General features: G+C 34.3%; 1 protein-coding gene across 6 annotated transcripts in view; it reads left to right on the top strand.

The window, feature by feature from the left end:
* The window catches only part of LOC149797280 (sperm-associated antigen 17-like), a 117,448-nt gene that overhangs the window by 65,255 nt on the left and 38,327 nt on the right, over nt 1-13,866 (top strand). For all 6 annotated transcript variants that reach the window (XM_089961989.1, XM_089961988.1, XM_089961992.1 and 3 more), the window contains 6 exons: nt 335-458; nt 4,060-4,238; nt 6,146-6,305; nt 8,900-9,108; nt 10,808-10,961; nt 12,123-13,002. In XM_089961989.1, the coding sequence (XP_089818115.1) occupies nt 335-458; nt 4,060-4,238; nt 6,146-6,305; nt 8,900-9,108; nt 10,808-10,961; nt 12,123-13,002 (1,706 nt within the window). The remainder of the gene's footprint in view (nt 1-334; nt 459-4,059; nt 4,239-6,145; nt 6,306-8,899; nt 9,109-10,807; nt 10,962-12,122; nt 13,003-13,866) is intronic.

Raw genomic sequence — 13,866 nt, 5'->3', positions numbered from 1 at the left:
GCTATGTTTTATGTGATTGTGTTTACATGTGTTTTAGTCACATTTCTCCACATGCACTTTTTGCTATACACACTTAAATCTCAATTATGGCAGACACTTCGTCATTTTTCTTAGTCTTACAACTGTATTTTTTGATTATATTCACAATAAATTTTTACAGTAAACCTACATCTACATCAATAGGCATTTTATTATAATATGTCATGAAGCTGGTGTTTTGATAGCATACAAAGATTGTCTCTTCAGTTCATTTGCAACAGGTCTGAATTATCTTTTAAAATATTGTTGGTATAATTTTCTATGCAAATGTAATTATAACTTTTATTTGCCTCAGGTTGAAGGTGAAGTTAAGGAAGATGTACCAGTAGAAGAGCCAGTCCCAGAACAGCCATTCCAACAACTTTATGTATCCAGCCCCGATGGTCTAAATATCAGATACATGCTGGAGAGTACTGTGGGTAGGTGTCACGTCCTAACAGTTAATTTGAGGTTGGTATTAGATGAAGGTGGCACTAAACAGTTTCTAATGCAGGTCAGTGTCAAGTCCTAACAGTTAATATGAGGTTGGTGTTAGATGAAAATGACACTAAACAGTTTCTAATGTGAGTCAGTGTCACCACTTAACAATTAATATGATGTTGGTGTTAGATGAAGGTGGCACTAAACAGTTTCTAATGTGAGTCAGCGTCACCACTTAACAATTAATATGAGGTTGGTGTTAGATGAAGGTGGCACTAAACAGTTTATAATGCGGGTTAGTGTCACATCCTAACAATTAATATGAGGTTGGTGTTAGATGAAGGTGGCACTAAACAGTTTCTAATGCGGGTTAGTGTCACATCTTAACAATTATTATGAGGTTGGTGTTAGATGAAGGTAGCACTAAACAGTTTATAATGCGGGTTAGTGTCACATCCTAACAATTAATATGATGTTGGTGTTAGATGAAGGTGGCACTAAACAGTTTCTAATGTGGGTTAGTGTCACATCCTAACAATTAATATGAGGTTGGTGTTAGATGAAGGTGGCACTAAACAGTTTCAAATGCGGGTTAGTGTCACATCTTAACAATTAATATGAGGTTGGTGTTAGATGAAGGTAGCACTAAACAGTTTATAATGCGGGTTAGTGTCACATCCTAACAATTAATATGATGTTGGTGTTAGATGAAGGTAGCACTAAACAGTTTATAATGTGGGTTAGTGTCACATCCTAACAATTAATATGATGTTGGTGTTAGATGAAGGTAGCACTAAACAGTTTCTAATGTGGGTTAGTGTCACATCCTAACAATTAATATAACGTTGGAGTTGGATAAAGGTAGCACTAAACAGTTTATAATGTGGGTCAGTGTCACATCCTAACAATTAATATGATGCTGGAGTGAGATGAAGGTAGCACTAAACAGTTTCTAATGCTGGTCAGTGTCAAGTCCTAACAGTTAATATGATGCTGATGTTAGATAAAGTGGCACTGAACAGATTTTAATGTGGGTCAGTGTCAAGTCCAAACAGTTAATATGATGCTGATGTTAGATAAAGTGGCACTGAACAGATTTTAATGTGGGTCATGTCAAGTCCGAACAGTTAATATGAGGCTGATGTTAGATAAAGTGGCACTACACACTTTCTAGCTACAGTTATAGTTGAGGATGGACACTTTCACCTTTGAAGACAGCTATCAAAATAAAACTCAATAACCATCATATGTATGCATTTTGAAATCATCAGAGAATGGAGAAACCAAATCATTAAAAGGATAGTTGAGGCAAAGATGATCATAATTACCCTTTTTAGAGTCACACTAGTGCCCCTTCCCCCAACAGCAATGTGTGAAAATCCCTAAAACTTACAATTTTCAAGCCCATAAGGAACTTATCCTGAACAGAATTGAAAGATATTTTGCATATTAAGATGCTGACAGTTGCATCTCACATATTACTTTGATGAATGGGAACCATGAACTGATTAGTTGCCGACAAAATCACTCAATATAAACATTTCCAAAGAGGCATAAAAACAGCTAGCAGAAAATGGAAAGCCACTCATGCAGATTATGGTCAGAACGTAATCTTGAACCTGGCTATTTAAAATGCATCTCAACACTGATGCATAAAACTTGAAATTATGCACTCTTGACACTGCTGTCAATGAAGAGAGAAATATAAACATGGTGATTCCATAAGGAATCCTCTTTATTTAAAACAGTTTACCTATTTAGTACACAGCTTATAATGACAGTGTTGAATCATGTCTTAATGACAACACCTGGACTCTTTGGGTTTAATTTGATACTTGCCTTAGTGCTGTTATGTTTAGGCTCTTTCAAAATGCAACAAGAAAAGAGTGAAGACAACAAGCTTTGTAAAATTTAACAAATAATTTAAATAACCCAAAAATAATCCAGAATTAAAAAATAGAAGTCCTAGTAATAAAAAGTCCTAATAAAACTGAGTTTGAATTCCAATGAAATCCAAAATGGAAGGTGATAACGTATGCTGTAGTCAGCGACATACTGATGTGTCAGCAGTTCTTTGTTGAGTCACAGAAAATATTATTCCAGTGTTTGAATTCCATGTCAATTTCTACAACTGTCTTTGTCCAAGAATTAATTTAGAGCACAAGTATTTACAGGGAAAAATAATCTCTTGGAATCCAAATAATTTGAAGAAAAATTAAAAATTCAACTCAAACTGGTCACAACAAAATACCTTTAAGTGTCAATGGTTTAAAGCCAGACTGACTAAATTCTCTACAGGAAACAGTTATACACTAATTTAAGATGCAAAACAAATTCCCGTATAAGGGTCACATGATCATGTTTCTAGAACAACATAGAAGCTTTTTACATGTCTAACATGATATAATCCTAGTATGGCTTTGACTAAAATCAATGATTTTTACTCTGGGAAACATTAGATACAATGTCTCTATAAAGTTGTTTACATCAAAAATATTTAAAAAAACTCTGAACTCTATTCTAGACAACTTTACAATAGTATATAATGGAATAAAAAAATTTAAAACTAACAAACAAACAATTAAATTAAATCAAATATAAATTAAATCAAATATACATAGCAATACTTATAATGACTGTGTTCAGTCATGACTTATTGACAACACCTAGACTCTTTGGGTCTAATTTGATAGTTAATGCTCATATTGACAGTGTTGAGTTATGTCTTATTGTCAACACCTGGATTCTTGGGGTCTAATTTGATACTTGTCTTAATACTCATAATGACAGTGTTGAATCATCTTTTCTTGAGAACACCTAGACTCTTTGGGTCTCATTTGATAGTAATCCCAATACTCATAGTAATCCTAATACTCATAGTAATCCAAATAATCATAGTAATCCCAATACTGATAGCAATCTCAATACTCATAGCAATCTCAATACTCATAGTAATCCCAATACTTATAGTAATCCCAATACTCATAGTAATCCTAATACTCATAGTAATCCCAATAATCTTAGTAATCCCAATAATGATAGTAATCCTAATAATTATAGTAATCCTAATACTCATAGTAATCTCAATACTCATAGTAATCCTAATATTCATAGTAATCCTAATACTCAGTAAATTTTGAATCATGTCTTACTGAGAACATCTTGATTCTTTGGGTCTCATTTGATACTTATCCCAATTCTCCTAGTAATCCCAATACTCACAGTAAATACTCATAGTAATCCCAATATTCAAAGTAATCTTACTCATAGTAAATCTTGAATCATGTCTTACTGATAACATGAGAACATCTTGATTCTTTGGGTCTCATTTGATACTTATCCCAATACTCCTAGTAATCCCAATACTCACAGTAAATACTCATAGTAATCCCAATATTCATAGTAATCCTAATACTCATAGTAAATCTTGAATCATGTCTTACTGAGAGCATCTTGATTCTTTGAGTCTTATTTGATCCTTATCTTAATACTCTCAAAACTTCATATAAATGTTTCTGTACTGATCTTGTCTATTTATTGAGCACTGATATTATTGTACGAATAAGCAATACAAAATAATTTTCTCCTTTATATTACCAGGAGTGAGACCGTTATCTGATGAAGATAGGAGATTGCTGGTCAAACAGAGTTATCCCTTCAAGACAAAGGGTCTACAGTCATGTGAAGCTATCAGGAAGAAGTACATCCTGTCTGAAGTCTCTCGAGTCATCACATCTGAGGGAACTGTTGTCAAAAACATGATGGATGGATCAGTTGAGGTAAACATCATTTGCTTTCTGTTTGAAACATATTTATTTATAAATTACAATTTTTAGTTTCTCTGTGTTGTTTCTCTCTCTTTCACTCTCTAACTCTCTCTCTCTCTCTTTTATTAGGATATTCTCTCTCCATTTCATTAGGAGATCTATTTATCCAGCTAATCTCACACAGAAAATATTAAAAGCAGGAACATTCAGAACTATAATCTCTGAGGTAACAATATTTACTCTAATCCTTGCACTGAACATCAGAATTACATTTTACTGTCTATATGCTGTTGTTTTCATCCTATTGGTAAGTAACATGGGTAGATATAGCTTTTTATATGTCCATCTGTTTGTCTGTCTGTAAACGTTTTAATATTTGAAGTATAACTCTCAAGCCATTTGATATATTTCAACCAAATGTCTTACACCTGTCAAGTAAGCTGCACAGAAGTGCCTTGTGATACTTAGAACAGTCTGCATAGTGTTTTTATGTTTCCAAGGAAACATGATATTAGTTAATTAACAATTTTATATAAAGAAGAAGCTTATATGGTTAAAATAATAAATCTTCCATGAGGCCTTCCCCAGTTACATGTATAGGTACAGTTTTTACAAGTAGTGATGTCTTTAAACAACAAAGCTATTAAAAATTAGATAATTCATATACACAACAAAAGGGGAAAAAGGGTATAACAGATGGATTTATATAAAGAATAGCAGTGAGTATATATAGGGTATTACAGGTAAGTGCAAAGCATTATTTTAAAGAAGAGTTATCAATAAGTACACAAAATCATACAAATGATTGTTCTGTTGATGTTGTCTTAAGATGGTTCTTAAAATCATTGGATGAGTAAACTGACTTTATATTGGGTGGGATGGAATTCCGTAATTTCGCTCCAGAATTAGCAAACTCAGAAATTGGTTTAGATAAATCTAAATTGTTCTTTGAGATGAATCTTAATTTATACGTATGTTAGTCATACCTGCCAGAACACGTCACACAAAAAAATTATTATGTATGCTCAAACCAAACATAATTTTAAATACATTTTGTGAGAGAGGCTTTTGTTGACAACATGTTATAGGCGAATACCTTTAGCCTGTGTAGACAGTAAATAATTGAATCGTACTTAATGCTCATGGAAAACACAAGGCAGTTTATAAAGTTAATTGTCATAGAGATAATTTAAAGATGTGGACAGTTGGAGATAAGCAACCATCTTTGCAATAATTACTTAATTGACTGACAATAACTTGGATAATTTTGTGTCATGAGTTCTTGTAACACTGCTGTGAGGTTAATTTGTGCCAGTAATGTACACAATGTCGAATAACTCAATTCATTTCAAGTTGGATAAATCAAAGAGATGCATGTTGAAGAAGAAAAAGTTAATATGTTTTGTTTTTTTGATTGAGACTGCTTAATCCATCTTTATTAAAGATAACTCGCTATTTCATGATCATCAGCAATGTTTCTTTGAAGTCAGATTTTACTTGATATATAAGATGCAAAAGATGGTTACTTCGTTAATCAGGTTATTATATATAAGCAGTAAATTTTTGAAGGCGAACTGTCAGAATGCATCTCTGATTTAGGAAAGAAAGAGCCATATGTAAGAAAAGCCTAACAAAATAAAATTTCTGAACCCTAGGTTGATGGAGTTTGGCTTTGTGAATTGTATTACCAAAGGGAGGCATTTTATTCTTTGTAGATACTGCAAACACCGTATTAACATTGGTATCTGTCATCTACCTTCAAGAAAACCATGATGTGACACTAACCAATGTGATCATGATGTGTTTGACACTCCCTTACAGAAATGCCAATGCAGACATGACATATAAGCAAGCATATACAGTAATAACATGAAACAGTACTCAAATTTCCATTTAATGGCAATAATTTGTTCCTCTAGGTACTGTATGCTGATGGTACAGTTAGCATCCACACTGGCCCCTGGCCCCTCCCCATCAGTAGAAACAGCTCACCACAGAGAGCTGGCAGTGCCAAGAGCCAGTCTGGTGAAAAACCAGAAACACCAACCAAAAAAGATAAAGATAAGGAGAAGGAAAAGGGTAATAATTTTTATTATCTATTTTGTAATGAGATAAGGACATGAATCAGTGTAAGAAAAATTATATTACCTTTGGAACTACTTTCTGCTTCCATTTAAGAAATATATCTGTCTTTATGTGTGTTATTGAAACCAGTGTTTCGTTTTGTAGGACTAATGCATTTTTCTTCTCTTCTTGCTTCTCTTTCTACCGCCCTTCGTCCTCTTTTTCTCTCCTTTCATTAGAATGAATATATCTTAAAATATATCCAGGCTGAACATTTATGTAAGCAATCAGAAGGTGCCATCAGAAAATGCCTAAAAACAAACTACAAACAAAACATTTATGTTTCAAGAATGAATCGTGCCAGGACCCCTGCATGGCCAGTTGGTTTAAGGTGCTCTCCTTTAGAGATGATTCCCACATCTCACCTCTGTCCATGTGAGCTTGAGTCTTGGCATGACTATTGTCAATATGCAAGAAAGCTTGCCAGTAATTTCCCAAGGGTTGGTGGTTCTTCCTGTGATCTAGATTTGTTATCCACTAGACATTCTGCTGCCATTTGCAGCCTATCATTGCTGAAAAACTGATGTTAAGCCCAACAAAACAAAACAAAACATGAATCATGCCAATTGTTATTGGTGAACGTTTCATGACTTGTTTCTATTTAAATCAGTATTCATTGTCAACCTGTTATGTTCTATGACAAATATTAATAGTTGTAAGGGAAAACAATTAAATATAATACTAAATATTGTTTAATTAATTGTTTTAACTCCTCAGATTCATGATCATGCTTCAGAACAATATCATAATCTGGGATAAAAATCAATGTTGATAGCAAAGTGAAATTTAGTGAATTTCAAACTTTGGATGTAGTAGATTTTGAACTAGACAGGAAGCTTGCCAAAGCTGCAGAATTTGTATTTGAATGTAGAAGTAAATAAATTAAGAAACAAAATCCTAATAGGTAAACATCCAATCATTGCAATGTTTTTTTTAAAGATGTTACACCCTGAAGTCTATCAGATATGACCACTCTGAGATGATTGTACATGACACCCTTCACCATGTGTACTTCATTAATTTGCTTCAGAAATGTGTTGATGAAGATAAAAATGTTTTCATTTTCTTAAGAAAACAATTAATAATTTAACAAAATGCACAATTAGAAGTATTATATGAAACAAATTTGTAAAAGTTCTCTGTCTTAAATTATTGTGAAATTTCAGAACTTTTTCTATTAATGTATTAATGCAACCCATTCACTGCATGGGCACAGAATTTCAAATAAATCAATGCAAGTGTTTTTGCTTTCATTTCATTTTAGTAGGTGTAAGAAAATATTTCACTTGTGAAGTTCAAATTCATGATAATACAGTCATGAGTGAAATATTTCCTTGTATCTAATCAGAAAATATAGATATCCTGTGTATAGGAATATTTCTCTAATTTATTCATATTCTAATGAAAATAGTCTGAATGAATATATATGTGTGTGTATATATATATATATATATATATATATATATATGGCTTGTGTTGTTTTTAATAGTTTAAAAACTGTTTGTTCTTTCTTCCAGCCTTTCTTTCTTTCTTCCTCTTTATTAAACCAAACTTTGGATCAGCTGGTCACTATAAAGGAGCCATTAGCTACACAATAGCTTCTATATATGGCAAATATTTTTTTTAGGTTTTGTCCTACAGACAATGGCTTCTTGCAGGAGCAGATACTGGAAGAAATAAAAATATCAACATATAATTTTGAACTCATAGTCCTTTGAATTCCTTACATTATACTATTCATTCAAACTTTACAATTTCTAACAATGCAGTCTAAACAGTAATAGTGAAACAAAGATGTATACCAAAGCCAGCACATACAGGTAGTTTTACAATAAAATTTTACTCTTATTTCTTAATTCAATGTTAAACTGGGACTTGTGGTAGTGGGTAGAGCACTGGTCTCATAATTCAAGGATCACAAGTTAGGTATCTGCCCAGATCAATGTGGGTTGGCTGTGTCAGTGTGGCCTTGTGAAAGGCATTTAGCTTCCATTTCCTGGGCATGAAATAGGCAATAATATGTTGAAGGTGCCATTAAAAACTCTTGACTCTTCAGAGAATGCCAGATAATTGCATCTGTATTGTAGTCAAGAATCTGCATGCAAGTTCATTTATATGCCATAAATACATTATAGTGATTAATTTCTGGGTGATTTTAAACTCACTAATCACAATATCTACAATTTGGCAGATAAATACTGGGGCTTACATATATGAAAAATAATTGGATCATATTCATGTGAGTGTTCCAGCAAATGTTTGAATGAGCAAGTAAACTTTCGTGGTTGTTCTGGAAACAGTTTTCACTCATCATACTGTTTTTTTATTGCTATGCTTCTTACTTGATCAATACAATAAAATAAATAATACACAAATTGACAGTAAAATAAGGATGAATTCATGAGGCCAAAATTGCATATGTAAATTTTGATATTTGAGCACAACTGACATTGCAGAAGCATAAATAAAACTATCTGGAACTGAATGAAAGTTAGTATCTCTATTTGCATGGTATACAATAACTTTAACTTTTGTCCCTTCACTCCTAGGTGTTGGCACTGATCGTGGCAAGAAAGGGGTAAAGGCAACTGCTTCAGAGGTCCCTCACACAGACCAGGTTGTGGAAGAGGACAGTGGCAAGGGGACATGGATCAATACATACCCAACTGGAGATAGAATAATGTACAAATCAGATGGAAGTATGGAGGAACTAAAACCTGTAATGATTTCAGTAGCATCTGACCCAGAAACCAACCAGGTAATTTGAGTAATGTATGTTGTAAACGTCTTAGCATCAGAGGAAGAAGAGGAAGGTGCTGCTGCTGATGATGATGACAATTGCTGTCCCTAGGGTTGAGATCCATTTTCCATAGGGGGGATAGAAGGACTTCACATCCCCCCCCCCCCGAATCTTTCCAACACACTTCTGTCAAACCGAAAAGGCTCCACCAAACACCCAGAATCAGGAAAATGGGTCTCAGAGCTTGGGGAGCATGCCACCCCACTGTCCTCAACCCAGCCCCCTTTTGCATGAAAATACCTAAAAATAGACAACCTCCACCTCTGAGCCTCCACCCCATGCCATTGACAAGGGTTTTCATGGTTTGTGTTTATGCTGAACATCATATTCAAGTTTGTTTTCAAAAACATATTCACTATTCACACACAGTCTTTTGCATTAACCTACAGCCAGGATAAGGTGTTTAACTCCTCCCACCCCTTCTTTGTTATCCTAACATGTCTAGAACGAATAATATATTCGGGAAGGAATTTTTTTAAATAACATACATTTCTATTTCTTTAGTACTTACCTGATCATAATATGTGCAGATACCTCCCCCAACCCCTCTCCATTAGTTTATTCCTGGAAGAATCAACAAATCTGCACCACTAGTAACTGACAATTGATGGGATTTGGCACAAAGCTGTATTCAGGGGAGACCACTCATGTCTTCAATCTCTGCAAGCACATTTTTTGTTTCAAAAGAAGCTGAAAGATGTGGTGAACATCTTGTTTGGCTTGAGTTGGCTGCATTTACAAGGTAGTGGATTCAGTACTTTATGTAAAGAACAAGTCACTGACAGGGCCTACTTTTTGTTTAACTTCGCTCTTAGCCTTTAGATGAATTTTTTTGTATCTAAAACAAGCATAAATATGTGATGACAGTTTTGTTTCCTTGGCGGGACTGTGTGCAAAGTTGTGGATGTACACTAGTGTTATAACTGGGTAATTATTATCAGGGAAACGAGTTTTATTCCAAAATTGAGTTTTGCAGTTTCCTGAAGAAAAAAATTTGAAAACTTAGCTTCTGATTTACCTTAACATATGCTCTTTAAATTTGGAGATATTAATTTTGTACCATGGTGGTTGTATGCTGACAAATTGAGTTTTACCAGCAGTAGAGCCAGTATGACAGATGATATTGAATTAAAGCCATCATTATCATCCTCAGATCCTTCAATACAAATTACAAAATTTATACCCATTCTAAAATCCCAAATTTCATCAAAGAACTTTTGAAAATGTCATTTTCTGTTTCACTATGTCAATAGATGTATCGTGACAATACATCGGTATCAACATTTGGTTTAGTATTTTGTTCATTTTGCGACTATTGTCAAAGATTTGACAAATGATCAGTCACAGCATTTTTTGAATATACACATGTATACTTGAATTTCCATTGAATTCCAGATTCCTATACATTTTTATATACAAGAGAAAAATGTAATAAAAATATACAGAAGGATAGGGTTTCCATCAGGAACAGATACAGTTTATTCTGGTTTATCTATATTTCTTTCACCAGATCCACAGAAATAATTTTTTGTACTTAAATTTGTAGATTGTAGAGGCTAAATGATTGGGATTTGTTGGATTATATGTTGATATAAATAAGAGTTGAAATTAAAAAGCCATTCATATAACAAATCACAATTATTATTCACTGTTACAGTCCATGTCTACAAGAGATGATCATGTGATGATAGTTAGCTACCCAGATGGCACCACCATAGTGGAACATGCTGACAGCACCAGAATTACCACCTACTACAGAGAGAGCCAGGTAGCTGTACGTGATGATGACAATTTGGATACTTCACAGTCAGGTACATTTGTCCATCAGGTACATTTGTCTGTCAGGTACATTTGTCCATCAGGTACATTTGTCAATCAGATACATTTGTCTGTCAGGTACATTCCTGTATCAGGTACATTTTTTCATCAGGTACATTTGTTATGAGCATGATTGTATCGATCAGTAATTAAAATCATCTTCTACCGACTGATTTATCAATTTCATATTAGCAAAAGATTTCCAAATGGTAGGTAAGACTTGTTAGTAGAGAAAGTATCAGATTTAACATATTCAGGTTACATATGGTATGTACTTACTTATAAGTAAAGACTAACTGCCAACTGCATAGACCCAGATTTGCTATAACATAATATGCTGGAAGATCTGCATCTGTACAGTGTGTTAAGAGTAATAAATAGAACATGGGCCCTGATCTGCCAGCCTATTATGTGTTGGCAGTACAAATTGGAACTTTGGGCAAGGAAGGAATCTGCAAGTACAGAAATGGAGAGTACACATTGCAATTTGGCCAAATGTTTTGGAAGACCAGTTGAAAATTCAGCATTTACTTTTGCAGGTGTTTAGATTGATAATAAACTTATTTTAAAGACATGATTTTCTTTTGAAGTTTTGTATTTACCCATTCTAAATATTTTATTTAACAACAAATAAGTGGATGTGAAGAAGGAAAGAGACAAGGATATGTCAGGTTCCCTTATACTTGATTAATGTTTTTTGCTGTAGTGGCAGGAGAGAGTTGGTGTGATTTTGTTCTGTATGGGATTTTAAGTGAATAGCTAAGACCCTGATGTGAGAGCACATAATATAACAACAGATTAGAGTCATGTTGTTTAAGCCAGTTCTTACCATCCTTCTCGAGTATGAGAACCCCTTCTTAACTTCAAAACATTTCACTCAGATCCCACATGATAATAGTTGTACTTTTAACTCCCTTGGAATAACCCCACAGATCCCACCAGGGGTGTCCATTGCCCACAGGTTGGGAACCAGTGTTATAACCCCTTTGTATTTGATTGCATAATATATTTAGATTCTGACAAAACTATCTCTTGATGTAAATGATAAAACTGTGCAAACTACAAGCAGTGCAGTGTAGTAACTTTATGTTGACAAAGCTTAGTGTGATACATGAAACAACTGAAGTACACAAATTATATATCTTTTCTTTCAGTTGAAAGAGAATATGAGGTACAGACCATCAAATTTGTGAAAGTTGAGTGTCCATCTTATGCCACAGTGGAATTCAATTGCCTAAGCAGTGAAAACCTTACAATTTTTGGAAATGGTACAACTATTAATGTGTTTCCTGATGGATATTACATGCTGCACCACTGTGATGGTGGACGTTTAGAGGTTGACACACAGGGTATCATGACTTACTTCCCACGTCCAAACAAAAATATGGAGCAACTTTTACCAGAACGGGAGCCCCGCTATGTTTTCAGTCACAACGCTGATGTAGTGGTGGAAACTGTTGATCCAGATGGAAACGTATTTCATGTGAAAAATAATGGAGATTATGCTGTCATTCCAGTTTCATCTGATGATGTGTCAGAGTCAAGTAGTGATGATCCAACTAAAGGAGAAAAGAAAATTACAGTCTTTAAAGAACATGCTCCACGCTTCTTCATTGTGCATGGAGATGGAAGTGGCACAGAGTTACTGAGATATCAGGACATTGCCGAATATTTGACATCTGCAGAACAAAGTCCAGCAACAGCAGTCCTTAAAGATGAGCTTCCAAATTTTCCTGGAGTAATGGGAATCACTATTCTTAAGCCATTTTTGGGTGGTTTGTCTGAAAAATGGCTAAAAAAATATGACCAAGAATCCATCTTACCTCCAGGAATTCGATGTCGGGATCTTATTACCCTTCCACCCAAAGAATTCAAAAAGCCAGGTCCTAAATTTGGCACAAACGTGGGCCAGGGGCTGTCAGTTGGAGCAGCCCCAAGGGGACCACACAGGATAGCCATACTGAAATGCCCAGAAATGCTGGAGCTGAGGCAGTTTGTGCAGTACAAGCCAATGTCAGAGGATCTTCGCTTACAGTAAGTGAAACGTACTGTAGATTTAATGTAATACACTAGGGTTATTCATTAAAACTGAACAAGTTTCTACTTTCTGCTCAGATATTAATTGATACAAATCTCTTTCAACATCTCATGTGCAACATGATCCAGTAAACACAGACCAAACTATAAGTGAGGGTGCAAGTTACCAAGGGACCTCAAAAATGGCTACACATCGAGAAGACTGCAGAATGGATGGGTAGTGGCATTATTTAATGGCAGAATGCTCATTTTGTAATTGCTTTGGGATTCGTTGTAACTAGAAAGCTTTTTCTAATGAAATTGTGCACATTTCAGTGTAAATTACCTTTATTTTCAAGAAAACGGATCTCTGAAAGATCATGAAAAACATAACTCCAGGAAGTTTCAACACATCACATTCATATGAGCCTTATTTTGTAGCTGCCAAACATTGTGTATTACATCACTGCTTTTTGCACAACAAAACAAGATTCCTATTGTTCAAAAAGTTGAGAAATTTTGTTTCATGCAGAAATTTTCAACATTGAAACTAGATTTTTAAAAATTGATTGTTAGTGCAATAATTTACCATGATTTCTTTGCAAGTGATACTGAAACTTCTGCTTGAGGAACTCTCTGAGCACCAATTCAGTAAATTTTAAATTCACAACAAACTTTGGCTCGTTTCCATAATGAACAATGTCTATCAAACAAATCTTTGAATTCAGTGAGTACTCGCTAAGTTGGCTTGCTATTTTTGATCACATTTGATCACATTTGTAAATGGCTAAGCCTTACTATCTTTGATCCAATTTGTGTATGACTAGGCTAATTTAAGGTAGTTTAATTGTTACTTACACAATAAACAGTGTTCGAGTGGTC

Source organism: Sinohyriopsis cumingii, chromosome 6 (genome assembly GCF_028554795.1).
Source record: "Sinohyriopsis cumingii isolate HCF-2022 chromosome 6, ASM2855479v2, whole genome shotgun sequence".
Lineage (NCBI taxonomy): Eukaryota > Metazoa > Mollusca > Bivalvia > Unionida > Unionidae > Sinohyriopsis > Sinohyriopsis cumingii.
The sequence above is the reverse complement of the archived record's forward strand: the minus strand, read 5'-3'. Positions and strand labels throughout refer to the sequence as shown.